The sequence below is a fragment of the Squalius cephalus genome, assembly GCF_949319135.1.
Source record: "Squalius cephalus genome assembly, chromosome: 8".
Lineage (NCBI taxonomy): Eukaryota > Metazoa > Chordata > Actinopteri > Cypriniformes > Leuciscidae > Squalius > Squalius cephalus.
The window spans coordinates 7,471,746-7,496,024 of NC_137129.1; the positions used below are offsets into that span (position 1 = coordinate 7,471,746).

At 36.2% G+C, this 24,279-nt stretch overlaps 2 protein-coding genes across 2 annotated transcripts in view; both read right to left on the reverse strand.

The window, feature by feature from the left end:
• nxph1 (neurexophilin 1) overlaps positions 1-13,266 on the reverse strand; it is a 31,638-nt gene extending 18,372 nt beyond the window's left edge. Inside the window, exon 1 of the mRNA XM_079878957.1 lies at positions 12,844-13,266. Within this exon, the coding sequence (XP_079735083.1) occupies positions 12,844-12,897 (54 nt within the window). The 5' untranslated portion in view covers positions 12,898-13,266. The remainder of the gene's footprint in view (positions 1-12,843) is intronic.
• Positions 13,267-22,030: 8,764 nt separating this feature from the next.
• Positions 22,031-24,279, reverse strand: part of thsd7aa (thrombospondin, type I, domain containing 7Aa) — a 129,034-nt gene continuing 126,785 nt past the window's right edge. Inside the window, exon 28 of the mRNA XM_079877811.1 lies at positions 22,031-23,570. The gene's annotated coding sequence lies outside the window, so the exon portion shown is untranslated. The remainder of the gene's footprint in view (positions 23,571-24,279) is intronic.

Sequence of the window (24,279 nt, forward strand, 5' to 3'; positions counted from 1 at the left end):
ACTATGTATTACTTGCTGAGACTAACTGTCCCGTTGCTCTAATGCACTTTCACAGACTAATAACACATCAAAGTAAAGCCCTGGAGATACTCAGACACGTAGAGTGTGGCGTTCTCCATTTCCTATACCAGAGGACATCAGCAGCTTCTCAGTGTATTTCATGTTTGTCTATAAGCTTGTACCTGCATTTATGATCAAACATATTTGGCAATTTGAAATAATGTGTATAGTAAAAAAAAAGAAAAATGTTTTATTGAAAATAAGTGTCAATGCTTTCACGGTAGGTGCCATGTTTGTAATGTCCATGTTATAGTTAAACATGCAAACACATTTATTTATCTTACAGATACATGCACACACACTCACACACACACACACACACACACACACACACACACACACACACACACATGCACACACTTCCAATTGAATTCTATTTTTATACAGACTTAAAGATGTTTCTATCCTCTACTATATACTGTATATGTATGTGTATGTGTGTGTGTGTGTGTGTGTGTGCATTTATATATATATAAATAATTTACAGGAAGTGTAAGTATTTCAATATTCAATATTTCAAATAAATATTTCAAATAAATATAAGTGGTATTGCTCATATTTATCATTGCAAACTCATCATATTGTGACAATGAAGACTGTAGTAATGATGCTGAAAATTCAGCTTTGCCATCATAGGAATAAATTACATTTAAAAAATATATCAAAATAGAAAACAGTTATAATATTTCACAATATTACTGTTTTGTGTATTACGGTATTTTTGATCAAATCAATGTAGCCTTGGTGAGCAGAAGATACTTCTTTCAAAAACATAAAATAAATCTTACCAATCCCAAACTTTTCAATGATAGTAGTATGTGTGTGTGTGTGCATAGTCCAAGAATCAAATGGTAAGTATAGTGATCCATGAAAGAAAAATATCATATTCATTGTAGAGCACAAGTGAATTATCTGAAATAGAGACAGTACGGCCAAACAGAAAACTATTCAGAAGAGACTATAAGGGAGCACTGCAGTAAAAAATGAAAAGTTTCATTTATGCTGCCTATAAAAACCCTTTATTCCACAAAAATATACACATAACTAGGGAGCTTTTAGTTTTAATTGTGTGATCAGTTAACTGGAAACTTTGAAAAGTTCTCACATTTCTAAAGACACACAGGAAGAGAAAGAGTAGTGGAGGAGGTGAACATGTCAGGATAACCTGAATTTAATCAGTGCTGAAGTAACCAATTCATATGGCATTTCTCAAAACACAATGGGTATAGCAATGTAATTCTCAGTCAGGTCTGGCTAACAATGCAATCTGCAAAGTTAAATGATCAAAACGATAAATCTGCATTTCTACACTATATCAAAAGCAAATGATGGCAACTGAAAGTTCCGAGGCCTAATGAAAAAAACAACAACATTCAGAGTAAAAGTTGAGATTTTCGACAGATGAGGTAATTAAAATTACACAGTTATGATAGTTTGATTATAAAGTATATTTGATCTGGCTATGTGAGACTATAGTTTGAATGAATCCATTTTCTTTGCATGACACAATGACATGACAGTACTGAATATCTCTTTTGACATGATCCTGAACATTGTATAAGCATTCATTTCATGCGTCATTAGTTGATCTCGTTGAATCATTACAGATTAACATTGTTTATGTCACTGTTACTGTGAACAGCAAACTTTTTATTTTAGTTTGTGTGGAGTCATTTGACATCAGTACACTCAATCTCTAAGCTAACGTTAGCTGGTGTTGCACACTTTGGGCCGGTCCAAATACCCACACTTGGGGTCTTTGCATTTGACCATTTGTCTACATTCATGACGTATTTCCTGTATTTGGCCCAAGTGGGCTGAAGACCGCAAGTGTGTGTAGAACGTTTGGGTTACACTTTTTTTTTTTACGGTGTCTGTGTTACAGTAATTATACATTTAAGTACTGAGTAATACATGCACTTAATATAGGGTTAGGGTTAGCAATAGGGGTTGGTTTAGGGTTAGTTGCATGTAATTATGCATAATTTATAGTTATTACTACAGTATGTAACGTGTAACAAGGACACTGTAAAATACAGTGTTACCAACTTTTGATTACATGCTTATATTGTTGTAAAAATGCAAGTGTTTAAAGAGCTGTATTTAGATTTTCAATAATTTGAATTTTCAAATAAACTTCTAAATATCTGTTCAGTGGTCCCTATGTAACAGAAGACACAATTTAGTACTTGAGGTGCTTCTAATAAAGTGATAAAAAAGCAGTTGCAAATGCTGTACCAAGTACATCCTCATCATTGCACCAATAAAATGTGCAACACTTTATATTTTGCTACCAAATTACAGTATATGTGATATCTAATTAATTTAACTCACAGTGGAATATTTCCCTTGGCATCTCGCAATTCAATGGCATGCGAGTTCCTGAACATGATGCTTAGGGTCACCGTGATTTTAGCCAAGGCATGTTCCTGAGTCAACATATTTTGTTGATCCAGGAACAACATTCCTCTCAGAAAATGTTGTCCTAACCCTATCTCTATCCCCCAAACCCTAAACCCTACCCATAACTAATGCCTAAAATCAGAAGGAAATGATAGGTGAATAACACTGATGTAGAAGCACCTAACCCTGATTGTAAGCCTAAACTTGACATAAACTTTAAACTTGTCCCTCAATCTGATTTTTGTTCAAGGATAAATAAAAAAATGTTGACCAAGGAACATGTTGTACTTGAAATCACATTCACCGGTCAAACTTTAGATTAAGATCCAATTACTAACAAACTAACTTTTGCCTCAATAAACTCTTAATTACTGCTTTTTAAGTTGTTAAGTTTAGGTATCGGGTAGGATTAAGAATGTAGAATATGGTATTGCAATTAATATGTGCTTTATAAGTACTAATAAACAGCTTCCCGGTAATATGAATGCTAATAAGCAACTAGTTAATGTTGAGAATTGAACCCTAAACTAAAGTGTTAGCACGTTCACCATATGCTTAGATAGTGTGGGTTTAGTGCGCGTTAAGGGAGCTTTAGCCTTTTTAAGACCTGGGACAGTCTTGTACACGCACCCCCTGTTGCTTGCACACACTGTCAAGTGGCAAAGACTGCAAGTGTGGGTATTTGTACAGGCCCGGAGTCGCTGTAGAGAACGAAAGAGAGTCTCTCGGGATAAACGTCACACCATTTGATTTTCCTGGCAAAAATATCCAGAGTTCTTCACATGAAAATCAGTCTATGGCTTTCAGAGACAACCTAATTTCTTGTTTCGTTACAAGCTGTTCACACATTGGAAATAAAAAAGTGATTAATACATGTCATTTCTTACATTTAGCCCCTTTAACTAAAAGGTGATAAATTGTTTACAAGCTGTTCAATTAAAAAAATGTAATCTAAATAAAAAAATTCAATAAAACAAAATAATTTATTAAAACTTAATTCATAAACTGATCCCTTGATGGGAACCACTAAACCATTTCTTCTAACAATGTAAGGTAAACCTGGATTTGAAACATTAATTGTCTATTTTTCTGCTATAATTCAGAAAACTAGGAGTTCTAAAACAATGCAAAGAGAATTGAAAAATACAAAAGTCACTGAGCCTCAAATGATCCCAAAACTAATTTAAACAACTGTCTGAAATTTGATTTCGCAACACACCATGTGGTCTCGAAACCCTGTCAGAGAAACAATTACATTTTAACAGACTACCGTCATCTACATCTGAGGAAATAATGCCTTTTCCAGTAGAATCAAATTAAATCAAACTGAATAGAATTGAATGACTCTGAACGAAATTCAGCCGAGACAAAGGAGCAACACATATCATAACACGCTGCCCGTTCAGGTGTGAGCGGTGCTGTCAGTCAGGACTCACTCTCTCACACACACACACACACACACACACACACACACACACACACACACACACACACACACACACACACACACACACACACACACACACACTCCGCAGCCACGTCCCTCAGGAGCAGCGTAAGGAGAATGGTGCTCACCTGTCTGTCTGTGGCTGAGTGGCTGCTGCTATGGGCCAGGCTAATGTTTTAAGTAATGGTTTTTGAGAGCTGACAGATCGGTGGTGTTCGGGCTGCTCTGGGAGAACAGAGCACATCCATCACCTCGCCATAATTCGTCCACCCTTCAGTCTCTATCACAATGCACCGCTATCAGCTTCACAAAACCAGGGGAAATACTTTGACATGAATGACACTCTCACACGTCAATTCATTACAAGGATTTTTCTGTCGAATCAAGACGCGAGGATTAGAGCCGTGAGAATTAAAGGTGAATCTTTACAGATCAGCAAGGTGTGTTGGATCGTAAGGAAAAAAAACGAGAGAAAGTTAGAATCAGAAAAAAAATAGCTGAATAAAAGGTGTTGATAACAAATAAAACATTCATATTCATTCACTGATTGCCATTGTTTCCTTCCTTTAGTTTTCTGTTGAATTTGTAAATTTGGGCCTTTTCATTTTCTTTTGTATTTTTAAAGTAAATAATAGAATATAATAATATTAATGATAAAAGCACATAATATATATTATATAATACTAATTATTAACAACAGCAACAACAAAGGTTAATAAATACATTAAACCATTCTAAAAATAAGAAAAAACATAAAAATAAATGTGATTCAATAATAATTAATAATTAGCATAAAAACATCTTTGTGCCCTTTTGTCCCCAATATGTAGGGTTTACCTGAACCACACACACACACACACACACACACACACACACACACACACACACACAGAGAGAACAGAACAGCAGTAGAATGAAAGTAGCAGAATGAAAAAGTGATGAGGACAGAGATTAAGACAATAAAATAGAATAAACTTGTTCTTCCTTAAAAACAGATAATGCTAATGAATCTCAGAATGACAGAATGAAGCTCAGCTTATTGACACGGGTTGTAAACATGTCAGTCAAGAGACATCAGTCCCTCAATCTACCGTATTGCTTCCATGCTCAAAATCTTCAGCATGTCCTCCTTTTTTCCTTCCAAAGATTTCTCTCGACATCTCGTGTAGGCTGCATGCCCACACAGGCTGAGGAATAATTGCCATTCTGAAAATCAATAGAAGTGAAATCCAGCCGGCCCCAGCCATGTAATGCAATACTGTCATTCACTGCATGAGGAGTGATAAGCGCTCCGATTGGTCTGTTCCTCTGGTTAGCAGTCATGAAGCGTTCTCATGCACTTGCATGCCATCTCATCTTGCTTTTTTTTACTTTCACTCTCCATCTAATTCTACAGGAGTGACGCGTAAAAAAAAAAGCATTACTTATTGACTGATCGCCTCAAGATAAGTAAAACTGATTTTGAGAGAAGAAATGTAACTGGGGCTCTGTAAAATAAACTTGATTGACACACACACACTGCAGTTGCAGTGGAGTGGTGAGCCACCTAATGCAGAGCAGCTGAACCGGACACAGAGAGTAGCTTTGTGTCGAGTTTATGGGATTTATGTAGTACAGAAACCACATCCACATGCCAGCTAATGCACTTTATTAATTGCACAAAGACGACATAAGCAACTGTAATGTCCAAGTCTACCATGGCTAAATCTCCTGCATTCAGCCTAAGCTGTAGAAATGCAGATCTTTCTTCACAATGTGATGTGATTGTGCCGACGGGTTGTGTTTACAACATGAGTTCAGATGTTCTGATCCCACAGATGTATGGACAACATGGAGGAGCATTGGATCTTTCAAACAATCCAAATAGATACTTGGATGTGGACATTCAGTGGTTTAAAAAGTTGAAACGTTTTTTTCTTTTCTTATGCTGATCAGGGCTGCATTTATTTGATCAAAAATACAGTTTTAAAAAACAATTTTCCATTTAATCGATTTTAAAATGTCATTTATTCCTGTGATGGCAAAGCTGAATTTCCAGCATCATTACTCCAGTCTTCAGTGTTGCATGATCCTTCAGAAATGATTCTAATATGATGATTTGATGCATTGCATTTAATCATTTAGCAGACGCTTTTATCCAAATCAACTTACAAATGAGGAGAGCAATATAAGCAAGAATCAAGCCAACAATAGGGCAACAATTTGCAAGTGCTGATGGCATATTCATATCTTACTAGATTGCAAAGTTTTTTTCATTATTATTATTATTATTTTAATAGTAAATATTCTGATGCCTGCATTCAACTTCCTCACCAAGTGGAAAAACTAGGAGCAAATCTGAATTAAAACTAAGGAGAGATGCAGCAAATTGCATGTGATAAATGAAAAGCAACACAAACCCCCGAATATGTCAATAAAATGCTCAGTATTTACAATATTTGCACTCATTCTGTACACAAAAGCATCTTGAACAAGTGACAGTGCTCCACCTATAGGCAAAGACAGGTAATTCCTTTGAAAGTCAGTAATTATCCATTGAAGCAACCAGTAGATGATGAGTACTGGTTGTCATCTTATAACAAAAACGGTCATTTTATTATCAGATATGCAATCACAGGAGGAGAAAGAGCTGAGAAAGAGCTGCTTCCCTGTCCATAAAACAGCCACCCCAGACAGGCTCAACATGCTTTTATATATAATACATTAACAGCTCTCGCCATGCTTCAATTCAGCGGCACAACTATGAATCTGCTTCTCGTTTCTTTGAGAAATGACTGCAGACGTGTATCCAAACAGTCTGGAAGTGTTTTCCTTGTAATCCATGTCTATTGTTGTCTGACTGACGTTTATGGTTCAGAGATTTCTCTTTCATCTCTCTAATTCCAGCCTCTTTAATGCATGAAAGAAACTTCAGAGTCCCACAGCATTTTAAGATAGAAGGGAGGTAGGCTGGTGTTATCTGGTCTTGCCTGCCTCTCCGCAGGCTTTGCATGGAGTAGTTCGAAATGTTTCTTTCACCAGACAACACAGCTCCGATTGGGGAGGATGCTTCTATATATAGTGAAACGGGAAAATAGCCCATTGAGGTTCAGGTCAGTCTGGGGTATCATTTTCCAGATCCATTGCCCTTCTCGGGTTGAGTTCAGTGCTGACCTCTGACCTGTGTAGGTGACTGAAATTCAGGAGCGGTTTGTGGAAAGAAGAATGGAGACTGTGGTAATAAATCAAAGCAACCTTGTCCTGTCTCCACCCTGTGATGTGTCCTTAGCTTGACACTGAGTGTACGTGTGTGGAGGGTCAGAAGAGGAACTGGTTTAAAAATGACATGTGGGAAAGCCCGTGCAGGGCCATAAACAGGTCAGGATGGACACTTAAAGGACAAATGAAGAGCACACTAATGCTAATTAACTTTTGCATCAACAAAAACATGAACGAAGGTCAAAGGAGCTGGAGAATGCTGAATAAACTGCTTTTGTGAGGAAACAGATGATCAAATAATGAATCGCGAGATTCAATCAATGAACGTATTTGCTATTAAATTAAATTTGGTATTTTTAATACCAAAAACTGAGAATTCACGGACAATGTTGCAACAGAGTTAGGCACTTCACATTCATCATTATGTATCTGCAAACACTGACTCTTCAAATTCAATGACGTCAAGGCTATAAAGTGATTGGTTATAAAGACACATGTGATCCAAGGCAGTTTACGACTTCACGTTTAGACTGTTACGCTTCTAAAATGGAGTCACTTTTCTCCATGAGCCACAGATATATATATATATATATATATATATATATATATATATATGAATACACACACATGCATGAATATATTTAAAAAATATTTGCATGTATATACTTTATATATAATTTATATTATATATAAATATTGTATATATAACATTTTTCTTAAATATATACATGCATGTGTGTATTTATATATATATATATATATATATATATATATATATATATATATATAGACATATATATAGACATTTATATATATATATATATATTATATATATATATATATATATATATAAATGTCTATATATATGTCTATATCTATCTATCTATCTATATATATATATATACATATATATATATATATATATATATATATATATATATATATATGTATATATATATATATATATATGTATATATATATATATATATATATATATATATATATATATACGTATATATATATATATATATATATATATATATATATATATATATATATATATATATATATATATAGACATAAACTAGACATTTAATTTGACAGAATGCATTTAAAACCCAATTCAACTTACTTTATGTGGGGGGTGGCCAACTGAATTTAAATTCCCATTAATGAATTTAAAATATATATTTGATATTGAAATCATTTATATACTTATATACTTATATACTATATGTATACTACTTCTATACCAACAACCTGTATAAACAAGGTCAATTATGCTTCAAAAACAATAAAACAGCTTCCTCTACAGTACAGTTTCAACTTACTCTTGCCTCTCTAAGAAGTCATTCTGATAAACTTTTCCTTTCATTCACATTAAAAAGCGAGCTCATGGTAGTAAAAAAAGATGTAGTTTGTGTTGTGGTGCTTGTTGTTAGAATGCATTGGGCTGAGAGTGACGCCCTTGGCATTGGTTTAAGCCACTTGCTGAATTAAGGTCACCTTCAGAAGTCAATCCCACTACATCAAGACACTACATCATCCACCGGCCCCACGCTGCTATCAGCACACACACACATAGGCATAAATACACACCAAAGCTCAGCATCTTTCTCAAGGGTCAAAGGTCAGTTCAAATCAGGTCTCCCAAAGGGGTCAAGGATCCAGTGTTTGTTTCATTTCATGGCATGTTCGGCTCATCTCAGCAGAGATTACTGCACAAAGTCTTCCGAAAATCCTGTTTCCTCAATTATCTGGTGCAGAACTGCTGATGGTACCATTTACCTACAGACGTGCATTAACATAATGCAGATGTCCTTACCTGCAATACGGAGGCACTTCATGAAACTCATAGAGTTGGGATAAATGGACTGTGGCACTGATGTGAACACAAGTCTATTAAACAGCGGATATGAGTGTGTGCGCCATGGGAGGAGGGCAGATTACATTGCTTTGCACACTAACTATACAGCCCTGGGCTCTCTCGCTCTCTCTCTCTCTCTCTCTCTCTCTCTCTCCCCGCTCTCTCACAGACCCCACCACTCCTCTTCATCTCTTCAGAGCTTAACATCACTCAGCCTTAACACACTTCATTGACACTAAATCACCACCCAAAATCAAAGCCTATCCTGAAGGGGAAACATTAACAAAAATATATATCAAAACAGACAAACATTCCTTATTTCAGATTCAACCGAGAACCCGATTTTAATGCATTTTAACCACTTCAGTCAATTGCTGACCTATGTTTTATCATAACAGGACAATCTTGATTGTATCACTTAAGTTCTTATTAATTTAAAGACCTCCAGAGGGTGATTAAAGGGCGTTTGTGTTTAACTCATTTAAAGAGACTGACAGCCAGCATGTCAAAATGTCTCCGTTGGGACCCGGGTCAGGTGACTTACGGGTGGTTTCTGAAGCGTAGGTGAGGTTTAATGGACTAAGGGCTGATGATTTTTACTTGAACCATTTCACACCATCTCTCCGCCAATCATTAGACACAAGAGGGTTAGTTCAGACCTTGAGCATACATCTTTCCTGGAGTCTTAAATGGAGTGGATGTAGCTGGCTGAGCAACACACTCATCAGGGTTAAAAACAGCTGAGCACACTGAGGATCTTTCCGTCCTCAAGTGTATTAATAATAAGGTACATCTGTGTGGCTTGTGAGGATAATGAATCTGTGCATCCATATACTTCCAGAGCATATTGTTTATATGCAGTTGTCTTGGAAACGTAAAGTGCACTTAGAAGAGCATGTCTGGATGATTCATGTGTGTAGTTTCCAAAAGCTGCAACTTCTTTCAAGCAATGTGGCATTATATATATATATATATATATATATATATATATATATATATATATATACAGCTCAATCGGTGCAATGCCAGGGGGTAAAAATTTGATCAATGTATCAGACGGTCCTAATCAACTTGAATATTACATTTAAGTTATTTAATCTAAAAAAAATAATAATAATGTAAAAATGCTAAACCAAAAACCGGTTAATTAATTAACTGCATGCAAGTTACTTTACCATTTATGTTCAAGAAAATACATTCTGTTTTAAAAGACAATAAAATCAATTTTACTGAGATTTCTTATTTTTAAAAGTACTCAAATAAATATGAATAACCTTATCATTTGCAGACCCTACAGTAGTACAGGAGTCCTTGTAATGTCATTTTTTTGAATGTTATTTAAAAACATAGTATCTTATTGTTGTTCTCAGTTATGTACACTGGAGTGGATTATCCTTTGCACTATTTTGTGTTCGTAGGTCTGATGGGGTTTTATGTTTGTGTTGGGCACACATGTGTTATCACAGTTGCAGTTATCACGTGACCTTATATGTCCATCTTTATTATTACCAGTAGAGTAGCAAACGGATTGTAATGGGTTTTTCCTTTTTAAATGCACCTGTACACAGTTAATAGCTTTAACAGATGTATTTTCTACGATAAAGGTTTTTTTTTTTACGATTTTTTATTTTTTTACCGTGAATGCATTCATTAATTTATTTTACCGTGCAATAAACAAATGATTATTTTTTTATTTTATTTTTTACAAAGAAAAAAAAAAATTTGAAGCATAGCGAAAAATACTAGCTTATTAAATTAAATGTGCTTATATATAAGAAGATGCGTTTGTTTAATTGCCTGGTGTCGTACAGCTGCTCGTCCCCTCATGCTCCGCTGTTATCAGGTCAGGACGAGCTGACACACACAAGAGGCTTAAACATGAAATACAGCAGCCAAGTTCAACTCTAACACTCGGAGGTGCGGAGTTCTGCGGACAGGCCTCGTATAGCCACGGAAATCCGCAGCCACGGTCTTCAATCTTCTCATTAACGGTCACATTCTGGTCATCCAATGATTATGCCTGGTGTTTCATATTTTCAGATTTCGTAATAGAAAAGGACAACTGAACGATTTCAGATGGGTAAAAGTGATGGTGATGAAACCATTGCGCCATTCTCGCACACAGAAAACACGCGTATATGAACATTATATGAAAATCTATGTGTCTGTAGTATGTTTTTATGTTTCGAAGACATAAGGGAAACCTAAACCTTACTGAAGTGGTATCCTGTACCAACCACTCAGAGATAGTGATCAATATCTTAAGTGAATAAAATAAAATGTAACAAATTGAAGATGTATAAGATATGTAAATAAAAAGGCCATATAAGCAGAGTGTTTGGCAGAGGTCGGGTTGCGCTGTCCATGGTCCTGAACTGCCTTATGAACACGAGGGGACACACTCTTCAGAAAATCCAGTGTGTGTTCTGGCCTCTATAAAATACAATACGCGAGCAAGTATAACCAAAAACACATAGAGACGATCTACTGTCATTTAATCGGCGAACTGACACAGTTTGATAATAATGAAAAATAACTGCGCCCTTCAAACACGCCTTTGGCATATTTATAATGAATAAATCAATCAAACATTCGGACAAATTCAATTAAAATGAAATTGAAATGACATGCATTTTGTTAAAATGTTAGCTGAACTGTGATAGCTGGACACACTGAGATTGAGATTCAGGTCTTGTAACCAACTTCAAAATGACTCAAATTTAAAGTACACTGACCAGGAGGAAAGTTGGAGGAAATTACGAGGAGTAAAATTGCAGTTAATTTATTATTAAAAAATGATTTAAGCCACGAATCACTCTTTTGTGTTAAGCAGGCCATTTAGTCGAATACAATTTCTTAAATCAGAGCAGGACCTCGTACAGGTTTAACAATCATTTAAAAAAAACATGTTTATGTGTAAACGCATACATTACAATATGTCCTTAATTTAAATAGTTAAAAACTTTCATTTTTTATTTCAGTGTGTGCGCGCGCACGGCATCTCTAAAACTCTTAAAATGCGAAAAAAACGAATTTTTCATCATGACTATATTAATGTTAATTATAGGCATTGTTAGAAAAAAAAGATCCACTTCTATCCAAATAAAAATAATATTAATAATAAAAAAGCATTCTCGCATTATTAAACAAATCCAAGAGTAAAACGTAAAGCATACAATTGACGTTCTGCGATTTTCATTTATTTGCATATTTAAAATGTATGCTAATTTGCTATTTCATCAAATTTAATTATGTGGTCACGGTGAGTTAATTAGAAGTCGTAGGCCTAGTCTATTTTCTTTTCTTGATTTATTTTCAATAAAGTGATTAGTCAGAGTGTAAAATGTAATTTGTTGCAGACATGGCTCGAGTGTGGATTGAGTAGTGGAAATCAAAGAGACTCTCATCAGGGTGCAGGGCTGTCACTGCCGCTTCATTCGCGCAGGTATTTTCATTTGTTTTGGCGCCCCCGTGAGGCCGAACACTGAAACACAACTCTCGCAACTGGATGTCGAGACCAGAAACAGAGGAAGGTTTTGTCCGCATGAGACGCGCTTTTAGAAATACTAATTAATATATATATAGATACATATATTTTGATTTAGTAAGCTCTGAGAGCACAGTTTGAAGTATTTCATAAACAATTTAAAACGCGGTTAAAAGTCTCTATATAACAAAAATAAGGGCATATATAAGTTATTTTAAAACCTGGAAAGCATAATTATAAAGTGTAAAGCATCGCATAATGCTACAGCATTGATGTCATTCCGAAGTGCCACGATTTCACACTTTCATAAGCATATTCTACACTAGTAAACGAGTGACACAGGTTAAAAAAGAAGAGAAGAAAAGAAAGAGAGACTCTTACCAGGTAGACAGCCGGAGTGAGGAGAAAGACGGCACACCAACACGTCGCCCGCATCCTCCCTTATCTCAAACTTCCACTAATTTCCCTGCGCTGTTTCTTTTGTCTGTAAGGAACATAGATCCACTTGGTATCCGCTTTAGACCTTTAGCCTAGGCAAAAATGACATTATAGACCCCATGACCACAGAATAGGCTTTAAACTTGGACACAGATAAGGGAGGGAGAGCAAATGAACGGTTACATAGGCATTAATCCAGTCAAGGAGTGAAGCTCAGTCATATTTCATTAAGATGTCATGGGAGATGTTCGCCGGTCTTGCTGCCTGGAGTGACTGCGGAGTAAGTCCTCTTAGAAACAAGGACAGAGGCTTTTCACGCGCGCGCTGTCACTCAGCGGTGGCTTTATATCGCGCGCTGAGAGCCACGCGCGCACTACTACATCCGGAGAGAGGCTCAGAGGGGGTGGGACGAGAGGAGAGTGTGGGGGGGGGGGGGGGGGGGATTAAACAACCGGACGAGATTGGTCCAAGGGACGACTGGATCACACGATTGCGACGACTTAAAACAGACTCACAGCCCACCAGAGAAGCTTTTTTTTTTTTTCGTGCGCGCGAGACGACGTGTCGCGGTGTTCCAGGAGCGCGCCACAACTCGCCATGGATATTGTGCGCTATTACCATAAGAAACTGAACGCATCTAAACCTGTGAGGTAAATTTTACTCACATTGACAACCATTAAAAATGCAGGTATTCCTGATCACAGTATATTGGGTTTTTAAAAAGTGTATTGTTATTGGAAACATATTTAATGTTTATAGAGAAACAATTTGAAGATATGTAAAATAACTGTACAAATGAAATTTTCCGGGTTTGTTTCAATCACACACACACAATGTTGTGTTTTCATGTTTTATGGGGACTTTCCTTAGACATAATGATTTTTATACTGTACTGTATATGCTATCCCCTTACACTAATCCTACCCCTAAACCTACCCATTACAGAAAACTTTCTGCATTTTTTACATTTTCAAAAAAACATCATTTAGTATGATTCATAAGCTGTTTTCCTCATGGGGGCCAAAAAAAAAGTCCCCACAAGGACAAGGATTTCGGGTTTTGCCATCTTTGTGGGGACATTTTGTCCCCATAATGTAGGGTTTACCTGAACCACACACACACACACACACACACACAACTTTACAATGATACATGAGATGCTGAAAGGTTATGAATAGCTGATCTGATAAACATCACTGATGGTTATATATATATATATATATATATATATATATATATATATATATATATATATATATATAATGAAAAATTGCTTCTATTGTGTTTGTTTTTACATTTTTACAATTCACAAGTACTGGTTCTAGAAATATTATGGACCAGCAAATGCTGACATTGTGGATTTTTACACAGCTGTCTCTATGCATTCATGTAAAAAGAAGAAAACCAGAAAAAAAAAAGAAAAAAGGGTCTGACTCCATAAATCTGTTGTATTCTCACTGCTACAGCACGGCAGCAGTCAGAGGTGTCACATTTAGGCAGTAACTCAGGCAGCGGCTGAGATGGGATGAGGCTGTGAATGGCCGCGGTGGCCTTCAGAGTCGTACAGTAGCATGCAGCAAATGGGCCTGCAGGGATGGATCATCCAGGCCTGGCACAGCTCTAGAGAGATGCAGGACGGGGCATGGGTGAGGGGACACTGCTCACAACCAGCTTTTGGAGCAGAATGTAGAGCATATGGCATATTGATGTTAAAACCCAGGGTTAATAACTTCAAATAACCCGAGAACGCTGAAGGCCACATTACTGAAGCCAGGGAAAGACCTGCAGTATATACTTGACCTCTCTGCTCAGTCAAGTCCCATGGACCAGTAATTAATGACTAGAGGGTTCATTCAACGCTATGTTCATTTTCTTCCTCATCATCCTTGGCCACTTAGAACGTTTGCAATTTTATCCTTTGTTAAAGTCGAGATCTTTTGTTTCTTATTCATATTTGTTTCTTTTATCAGATGTGAAGGCCCATTTACACATCAGAGTATAAAAAAAGGTATTTGTGACTTTACATCTTACAAATGCGACTTTATTTTTCATAATTGAGACTTCATGTCTCACAAATGCAATTTTATGTTATACAGATGCAACTTTATATGTAACAAACGCTCAAATTGAATTCAAAATTTCAATTTTATATCTCCTAATTGTGACTATATCTTAATGCAACTTCATATCTGGCAATTTTGACTTTAAATCATACAAATGTGACTACTACTCACTATAGCTTATATCTAACACACAGCTTAACTGCAGCATTATATCGCATTATTGCAACTTCATATCTCACAGTTGTGACTATATCTTGCAACAATTTTTCCGAATTGCAACTTTACATCTCACAAATTAAATTGTATATCCTGCAATTGCTAGTTTATGCCATTCAACTGTGACTTTTCACTAATGTAACTGTTATGTAGATGTGAGTAACAACTCATAATTGCAATTTTATCTCATAATTGTGACATCATATCTCACAATTGGCATTTTATATCTCATAATTGCAACTTTATATTTTGCAAATGCAACACCTTATATGAAAATTTACATCTCACAAATGCAGCTTTATATCGAACAAACATGACAACTCACAATTGCTATTATATATCTCATAATTGCGACTTCATATCTCACAGTTGACTTTAGCTATTGCAAAGTGACTAAATCTTTACATCTAACATTTGCAACTTAACTCATAATTTTAATTTTATATCTCATAATTGCAGTTTTATATCGAAAATCTTGCAAATGTGACTTAACTCATACTTTTATGTCTCGTAATTGCGGTTTTATAAATGCAAATGCAACTATGTCTCACATATGCAACTTTATATAAAAAAATGCGACTTTATATCTCACAATTGGAATTGTTATACCTCACAATAGCAACTCTATATTTTATAGATGTGATTCAATGCCTCATAATTGCAGAACTGTATCTTGCAAATGCAACTTTATAGCTCCCAATTGCAATGTTATATCTTTGTTGTGACTATCTTGCAACTTCATATCATACAACTGCAACTTATATATCATAACTGCAATTCTCACAATATGACTTTATATCTCAGAATGCGACTTTATATCATAATGCAACTTTACATTTTAAACGTTATCTTACAATTACCGGTTTTATTTCGTCTTCTGACGTGGAAACAGGCTTTCAAGGTCGGGTTATCCCAACACAACGATGCACGCAATATCTGAAGCCTTAAGTTTGGATGAAGTGTTCGTACATACAGAGAGGTTAACTTACAAGAGTGTTATGCTCAAATCTGTCAGAGGGGACACCTGCTCACAATACACACTCTCCCTTCCTCCTAATCAGAGGTCAAGTGGGTTTAATTTAACACAGCCTACCTTTGGTCCTCTCTCACTCTCATTCACATTCACTCAAACCATGTAATCTACCGCAGAGAACAGCAGATTATAGGGTAGAGGCTTCCATTTCCGAACGGTTCAGTGGAAGAGAAGCGAGGGATAAAGACAGATAAAGAAAAGGAGGAAGAGGAAGATTGAGCCAGCTGAGTGACGCTGGCACTACGCTGCTGTGGCATGGCTCAGCTGGCATGGCTGAATGCCTGATTGTGTGGGCAGATGTTTCAGAGAGAAGGGAGCAGACCCCATAGGGGCTGTGGTGACACAATAGGAAGGCTTTCAATTAGGCCAAACCCAAGCGCTCGTACGCCAGGTGCCAGCGGCCAGGTGTTATCTTACGCCACAAACCGTCGCTCGTGCCTTCGTATACATTACGAACATACATATCCATCCCGAAAGCTGCAGCACTGATTTAAAGGGTGAGTGTGTCTGTTTGGGAGAAAGAGAGAGAGAGAGAGAGAGACTTTTGATGTGGAGATAAGTTGGTGCAGGCTGGTGGTGGCTGCCAGCATGGCTCATATGAGTGCTGGAGCGGGCGGACCCCGAAGGCTCTGACAGAGACAAATGCGGGATCAGAGCACCGGTCGCAGGATGCAGCTGGCGCGCATCAAGTGCTTCCGCATGGCAATTAAACTGACGGCTGGACTCGGAGAAACGGCCAGACTGATACTCGCACACAAAGTCCACTGCATCTGCATCTCAGAGAACTTCAGAATGACGCACACATTCGGGAGGGTTAATGACTCTGATTATGGTGAATTACGAACTCGACTCATAAACAATCACAAATGTCTTACTGCGGCAGACGGATTTTTTTTTTCTATTTCAATATGCTCTCAAGTTTTTTTCATTTCATCTGCAGAGCCTTTTGATGGAGTTGCAGCAACTTTCATGAGAAAAACACAAGCGTTTGGGTCTCTGATGTTTTTCTTAAAGGGATAGTTCACCACATAATATGCTTACTTCCATATATTACGGTGGCCGAGAGAGCTCAACGCGCTGCAACTGAAGAAAACACATGCAAATAGAAAAACACCCGCAAATTAAGAAAACATCATCAGTTTTACAACACACATGTGCTACAAATACTCACAACACAACCAAATACAGAAACGCACTGCAGATAGAACAGAACACAACGGAAATGTTTCCAGAGGACCCCAATAAGTGACGAACCCGTTCTAAACACTATATAAAACATACTTTTTCTCTTTTTTTTTTTACCGTTGTGTAGTTATTTCCATAACAAATGTAGTACCTATCATACAGTATGCATTTTTGGTAACACTTTATTTTACAGTGTCCTTGTTACATATGTTACATGTACTTACAATAGTATTAACAGTTAATTATGCATAATTACATGCAACTAACCCTCAACCAAACCCTAATCCTACCCTAACCCTATAGTAAGTACATGCACTTAATTAATATTACTCAGTACTTAAATATATAATTACACTGTAACAATGACACCGTAAAATAAAGTGTAACCGCATTTTTGGACGCAGCTTTTGTCATCATGTATTCACCTTCACGTTGTCCCAACCGGTTTTGACTTTTTTTCTTCTGAAGAACAGAAAAGAACTACCGAGATGGGAGAAAAAAAATCATATTTCAATGCTTTCGTGCTAAAGTATTGCGTTCCCCTTAGAAACTTTGCATTCTCTCGCAAAATATTGGTAACACTTTACAATAAGGTTCATCAGTTAATGTATTGACTAACATGAAATAAACATGAGCAATCCATTTGTTACTGTATTTGTTAATCTTTGTTTTTTTAAAAATACAACTGTTCATTGTTAGTTCACAATGCATTAACTAACGTTAACAAGATTTTAATAGAGTATTATTAAATTTTGACATTAACATTAACAAAGATTAATAAATGCGGTATACATACAGTTCATTATTAGTTCATGGTAACTAATGTAGTTAACTAATGTTAACTAACGAACCTTATTGTAAAATGTTGGCAAAATATTGTTTTGCTTTTTTTCTTCATAAAACGTTTACGTTGCCCCAAGATTCGCAAAAGTAGTGAAAGACTATTTTTCTTTCCATCTCATATTATTTCCATCACAAAAGTTGTGCAAGTAAACGCACAGTTTCGCGGGGGGACTGTTCAATGAAAGGTAATGGGGTCCAAATAACATGAGCACTGAGCTGCAGTGTATAGACAATACTGAGAGATTCTTCAAAATATTAGTCATAAAAGTTTGTATGATGTGAGGTTTAGGAAACAAACATTTTTTTTTTTTTTTTTTTGGGTGATCTGTCTCTTTAAGCTTTAACCCCAGGATTTGAACATTTGGCACAGAGATCACAGCATCCTCAAATCAATCACAAGCTGTAGTTTTAGGACTCCCTAAAGTGCAATTTAATGGTATAATGGAGTCAGAGCTTGATTTATCTGCTCAATATGATCAAAGTTACTCAATGTTGGACCAAAAGCCAACTTACTTCCTTCTCTTTGGAGTTGATATTCCAGGAATCCTTTCGTGTACGCAATGTCGGTTCTGCTTAATCAAATTTGGGCTCCATCTTGATAACTCAGAGGTTGGGACAAAGTCATCAGATTGAAGTAGCCTTGCGCTGGGACTTAATTGATTAGGTCAGTCTGTAAGGCTTCCTTCTCTTAGCTGTGGAATTCAATTGGAATGAGGGCCAAGAGACATGATTGTGATAATTACTGATTGGGTAATGAGGACTGAAGACTCCCAGAGGCCTCAAGCCATGATTATAATCATAGGAGCATTGTGACCCTGTTGATTAAAGCCAGATATGACTTTAACAAGCTGAGGGCAGCGGGATGACTCTACTTTTAAAACAAAAGAACATCTTACACTGTAGGCACTGTCACTTTACGTCCATCTCTATATGGGACGACCTCCAACAGTATCTTCTGTATCGATCCTCTGATTATGCAGTGTTTGTGATCAGTGTGGGGAAACATCGTGCCTTTAAGAAAACATTTATACGTATTTTAATTCATAGTTAGATTAGATTAGTTCTGAAGTGCTTTCATTTATTACTAATCATTTCTGGTTAAATCAAATCTGCTCGTCAGACATTGCAACTATTCAGACACTGTGTTGTAGCGACATCTAGTGGTGTAAATCAACAAGGATCAAACCAATATGTAATTGCAGCAGGTTTGAATTGAATGAATAGGCTACATTTAATGGTAACACTTTACAAAAAGGTCTCATTTTTTTCGCAGTAGTTATTGCATTAACTAACACGACAATTAACAATATATTCTTACAGCATTTATTAACCTTTGTTAATGTTAGTTAATAAATATGTTCATGTTAGTTCACAGTGCATGAAATACATCCTGTATACATTATGTAGAAGTATTGTTCATTGTTAGCTCATGTAAAAGCTTATTGAAAAGTGTTGCCCATTTAATGATAATTATGCTCTCATAGATATGAAATCCCCTTGATACCAACAATACTTTTTTACAGTGTTGTTACAGTAAATCATCAGAATACCTCTCGTAGCTAACATCTACTCACCTGAACTCCACTTATTCATTCAGGCAAATTCATAAATGACCGTAAGTTTCACATGTTTTGAAAACGTTAATTAATTTGGATCTCATTGGAATTATATTTTGAAGTTTAGTGTCACTAGCACGTTTGATGGCACAGTGAAGTGATACTGAATGCTGATTGGCTTGAGTTGGTCTCACTGATAATTATTGGTTATAAATGCAGCAAGAGGCAAATGTAACGACGTTGCGTCATTTGAATATTCATTTTGATTTGTGTATGATGAGCAACAGGGATTCATATTTATATAATAATATAAAAAAACAATTATTTGATAAATGTAATCAAAAATACAGTAAAGACAGCAATATTGTGAACTTATATTACAATTTAGAATAACTGTTTTCTATTGAAATATATTTTAAATGTAATTTCTCCCTAAAATAGAAATCTTCTATAACTTTATAGGCCTAAATGTCTTTACACTTTTGATCTCTCTCTCTCTCTCTCTCTCTCTTTTTTTTTTTCATGTTACATGCCCATAAGTAACCCCTAAAACATTCATGTTGAGTGACTCCATGTACTTTGGGTTTTACCATAAACTTGCTGCAGTTTTTGTGCCAATTTCATTCTTGTCAGCTTTCTCATGTCACACTGAGTGAATGTACCCACTCAAAAACAGTGAGATGATCTTAACAATCTACAGGAAATCAATTACAATAATCAACCTGCATTATCTTCCCAGGCATATTAATGTGCATTTCTCTGATGCCGACAATGCAACAACAGGAGGTTAAATTGAAATTAATACCGAAACAAGTCACATGTACAGCAAAGTTTTTTTCTGGTTTATTATCAGCAATTCATCAGACACATATAAACAACCTGTAGGAAAAGAAGAAAGCAATATTTTCACACAGTAACCTGGATCGCCCCATCGAAGATCAGTAACAATAGACTCTCTCTCTCTGTCACACACACACTCCCTCAACACACACATACTCTCAGACACACTTCGAGAGGTTTGTACTAAACACTTTGTGTAGTAAAAAAAGAAATGAACAAATTTATATATAATAAAGAAATCATTATTAAATAAAAGATCATTCATGTATTTACAAATTAACAAAACAAGTAATATTAACATAGGTAAACATTCCTTTCACCCGTCGTATCTGAAAGCAAATTTAATGATATGCCTTTAGAGATCAATAGCGCCCATAGTTCATTCACTGTAGATATGGTTTTTGAACCTACTTATTTGTGCTTTTCTACCCAATTTGTTTAGATGGTCGGTGACAGTGATGACCATTTCAGTCATATCTGAATCCACATAACATTTAATTCTGTTGGTGTGCGATAACCTAGCCTATATGCAGGTTCATGGCATGGTGGCAAATATAACTTGCACCCTTATCAAGTTAAAAAAAAAGGCATTTTTTCTATACTTTTCCTTTGAAAACTGAACATTCCTTACACAGCTCTCTGAATATTCTGGTCAACCATCATTGCGATGCTGTGTATCAGGCTGGCACTACTGTCCTGTCAAACGCAACTGGCGCCATCTTGCGTCTCAGTTAACCAATGTGTTGAAGCTAATATCCATCTCTATATTGTAGCTGACTTTCTTTTTTTTTTTTCTTTCTTGGCAGAAGCTTTATGATGATACGGAGCCCCTTAATGGTGATGGAAAATACATGAGATTTGGAAGGAAAACATATATTTAAATGCCTTTGCATTCCCCCCAAAAAGTTTGTGTTTTCCTCCCATCTCATATTTTGATGATATATACAGGTAAAATTATAAAATTTCATTTAATTCAATTTAAACTTAAATCTATGTTTGATATTTATTTGGCAAGTAACTGTGTAATAAGCGGGACAGTGTACAGTCAACCGGTCATTATCACCAGTATTATTAATATTATAGTATTTATTCATATTTTGCTTTTAATTTGTCCGTTTCCATTTTAGCAGCTGCCATTTTGCAACGATTGTTTTGTACACTGTAATGGATTATAAGATAACAAACAGATAAGATTTTAAAACAGTTTCATCTCAAATGAATATCTCTTATCCCCATTATTATTTATGAGGCGGAATGTTGTTTAATAAGTGGTATGACTGTACCATATCCCTAAAATGTCCGTCTAGTTTGAACTTGCCGCTTGCTAGCAACTGCTAGCGTTTGAAGACCTAATAAAGTATTCAACTCAAGGCAATATAAAACTCAAAGCAATATATCCGTGTACTTATGTGGCAAGTCGCCGTGTAATAAGCAGGATAATGTACATCCAGCCGTTTGTTATCGCAGAATAAACCCCTTCAGGCTGACGCAAGACCTGATCACCCTGTCAGGGTTTATTCTGAGATAACAAACGGCTGGATGTACATTATCCCTTACATAACAACCAGCTGTACATCATCCCTTATCTAATGTGCCAGCACAAAACACAGTATTTTTGGATTATTACTTATTGAGCTGAGTTTTTTTCAACCTCAAATCAAACGAATGTTGTCCAAACTGATCAGAGCATTGGTTTTTCCAAATCTAGCTGATATAAAATTGCATGTCGTTATTGTGTTAGGTAGCCATGGTATGTAAACTGCGAACAGAATAGGCTCACACAGACACAGTAGAATCAGAAAATCATACTGATAAAAGCGCTCGAATTATGAACACGGAGCCCTTGGAATCAGAGAAGACTGAAAGACATGAAATCTTCACCGACCTGGATCTCTAAGGTGAAAAGAACCGCTGAATCACACACGAGTCAATCAGGCAAAGAAAGCGAACGCATGGCTGGTCGCGACTGTACATACAACAGGACGGGGTTTGTGGAGTCCACAAAAAATCTTTTCAACTGCCCCGTTATCACAAACAAGAGGAAACCAGTAAACAAGTATGTAGAAACAAACATCGGTGAGTTCCATTAGAAGGAAAAAGGGCTACTTTTGTTCTCTCTCGCTCTTTTTTTTGTTGTTGTTGTTGTCTAACACAAGACTGTACATCATCTTGTTTTGCGAGAGGCAGTTTACTATGGCAATGCTATAAGTAAATGTTCATGCTGCACTAATATAGTGCAAAATGGAGCCTGAATAGAGAAAGGGAGAAAGGCAGGCCAGAGCTTCTATAGGGGGCGCTAGTGAGCTGCAGTCTTTTACCCTTCTGATTGACGCAGAGGAGGGTCCGGCAGAACGTTTCAGCGCTCAAAATGCTTCTAAATTGGGTATTTTGGTTCTCCGAACATGACACGTCCCAACAGCCACTGACGCATTGCAGGAGCTGACAAGAAGTGCGAGTTTACTAAACAGGAGACAGGCGTATTTTTGTGCTTCTCAGCAAAAAAAAAAAAATTCCCAATTTAATAAGGGTCCTGCAACTTTCCTCCCGAAAGACTATGTTACAGAAAGATGTCAATGGCAGAGAGGTGAAGGCAGACTTCCTGAAGAAGATTTTTGAAGAGTTTGTGAAGGCTCTTGTGAAATAAAGTAAAAAAAACTCGAACGTAAAAAAAAGGAGGGGGGGAGAAACATTATATAAACATGGATCGAGTCTCTCTCTGAGGTTCCATTAGCGGTCTTATAAAAAGCAGTCGGTGAGCTTGCGCGAGTCTCCTTGTTTGAGGCTTGTACCGATGGCCGACTGCGGAAAGAGGCGAGTATCTGTAGTGCGGAGTGGACGCGGTTAGGCTACATGTCAGCGTCGCCGTCGTAAGCCAGAGTCAGAGGCTTGAGTCTGTTGTTCATCTGTCTTCTCTGGGGCTTCTTTGGCTTTTTGCTGTGGAAAAACAAAATAGCTATTAATAAAAAGCAATATTATTTTTGCTTCACAGATGCAAAAAGATAGCAAGATTGGTTACCTGCACATATTTAATAAACTTTGAAGAGATCTGACCTTCTAGAACATCTTACACTGTATGGCTCTGCTTTAAATCTGTGACCTTTATATCTATTGCATCTGTTTGTTGAAGTGTTTTATCACTTTGCATCATTGAAATGCCTTGCGTTTGTGTTTTTGGGGGTATTCTGTGTTGTTAGACGTCCATGCAATGCTGCTGGTTGCCATGCTTTAGTAAAATATCTTTTTTTTTAAATCATGCAGTAGATGAATTTACTGTAGCGTATACCACTATAGCATTGCACACTGCACCAATGTTATTTTATGATTTATTGAGATAATATTATGATGTTAATTCATATTTCAAATGATTTTGTTCATTTCCATTTCTAAGTTTTAGAAATTTTGTTGTGCGTTTTCGTAATTTTATTAGGTTTTTAATTTGTTTTTGTTTTTTTTAGTTATTTTAGTACATCAGGTTAAACTAAATGAAAATGAGAAATGTTGCATTGGCAACTAGCTATATATATATATATATATATATATATATATATATATATATATATATATATATCAGCTAGTTGCCAATGAAACATTTATAAATATTATATTTGTAATGTTTACAGAAAAAAAAAAAAAAAAAACTAAT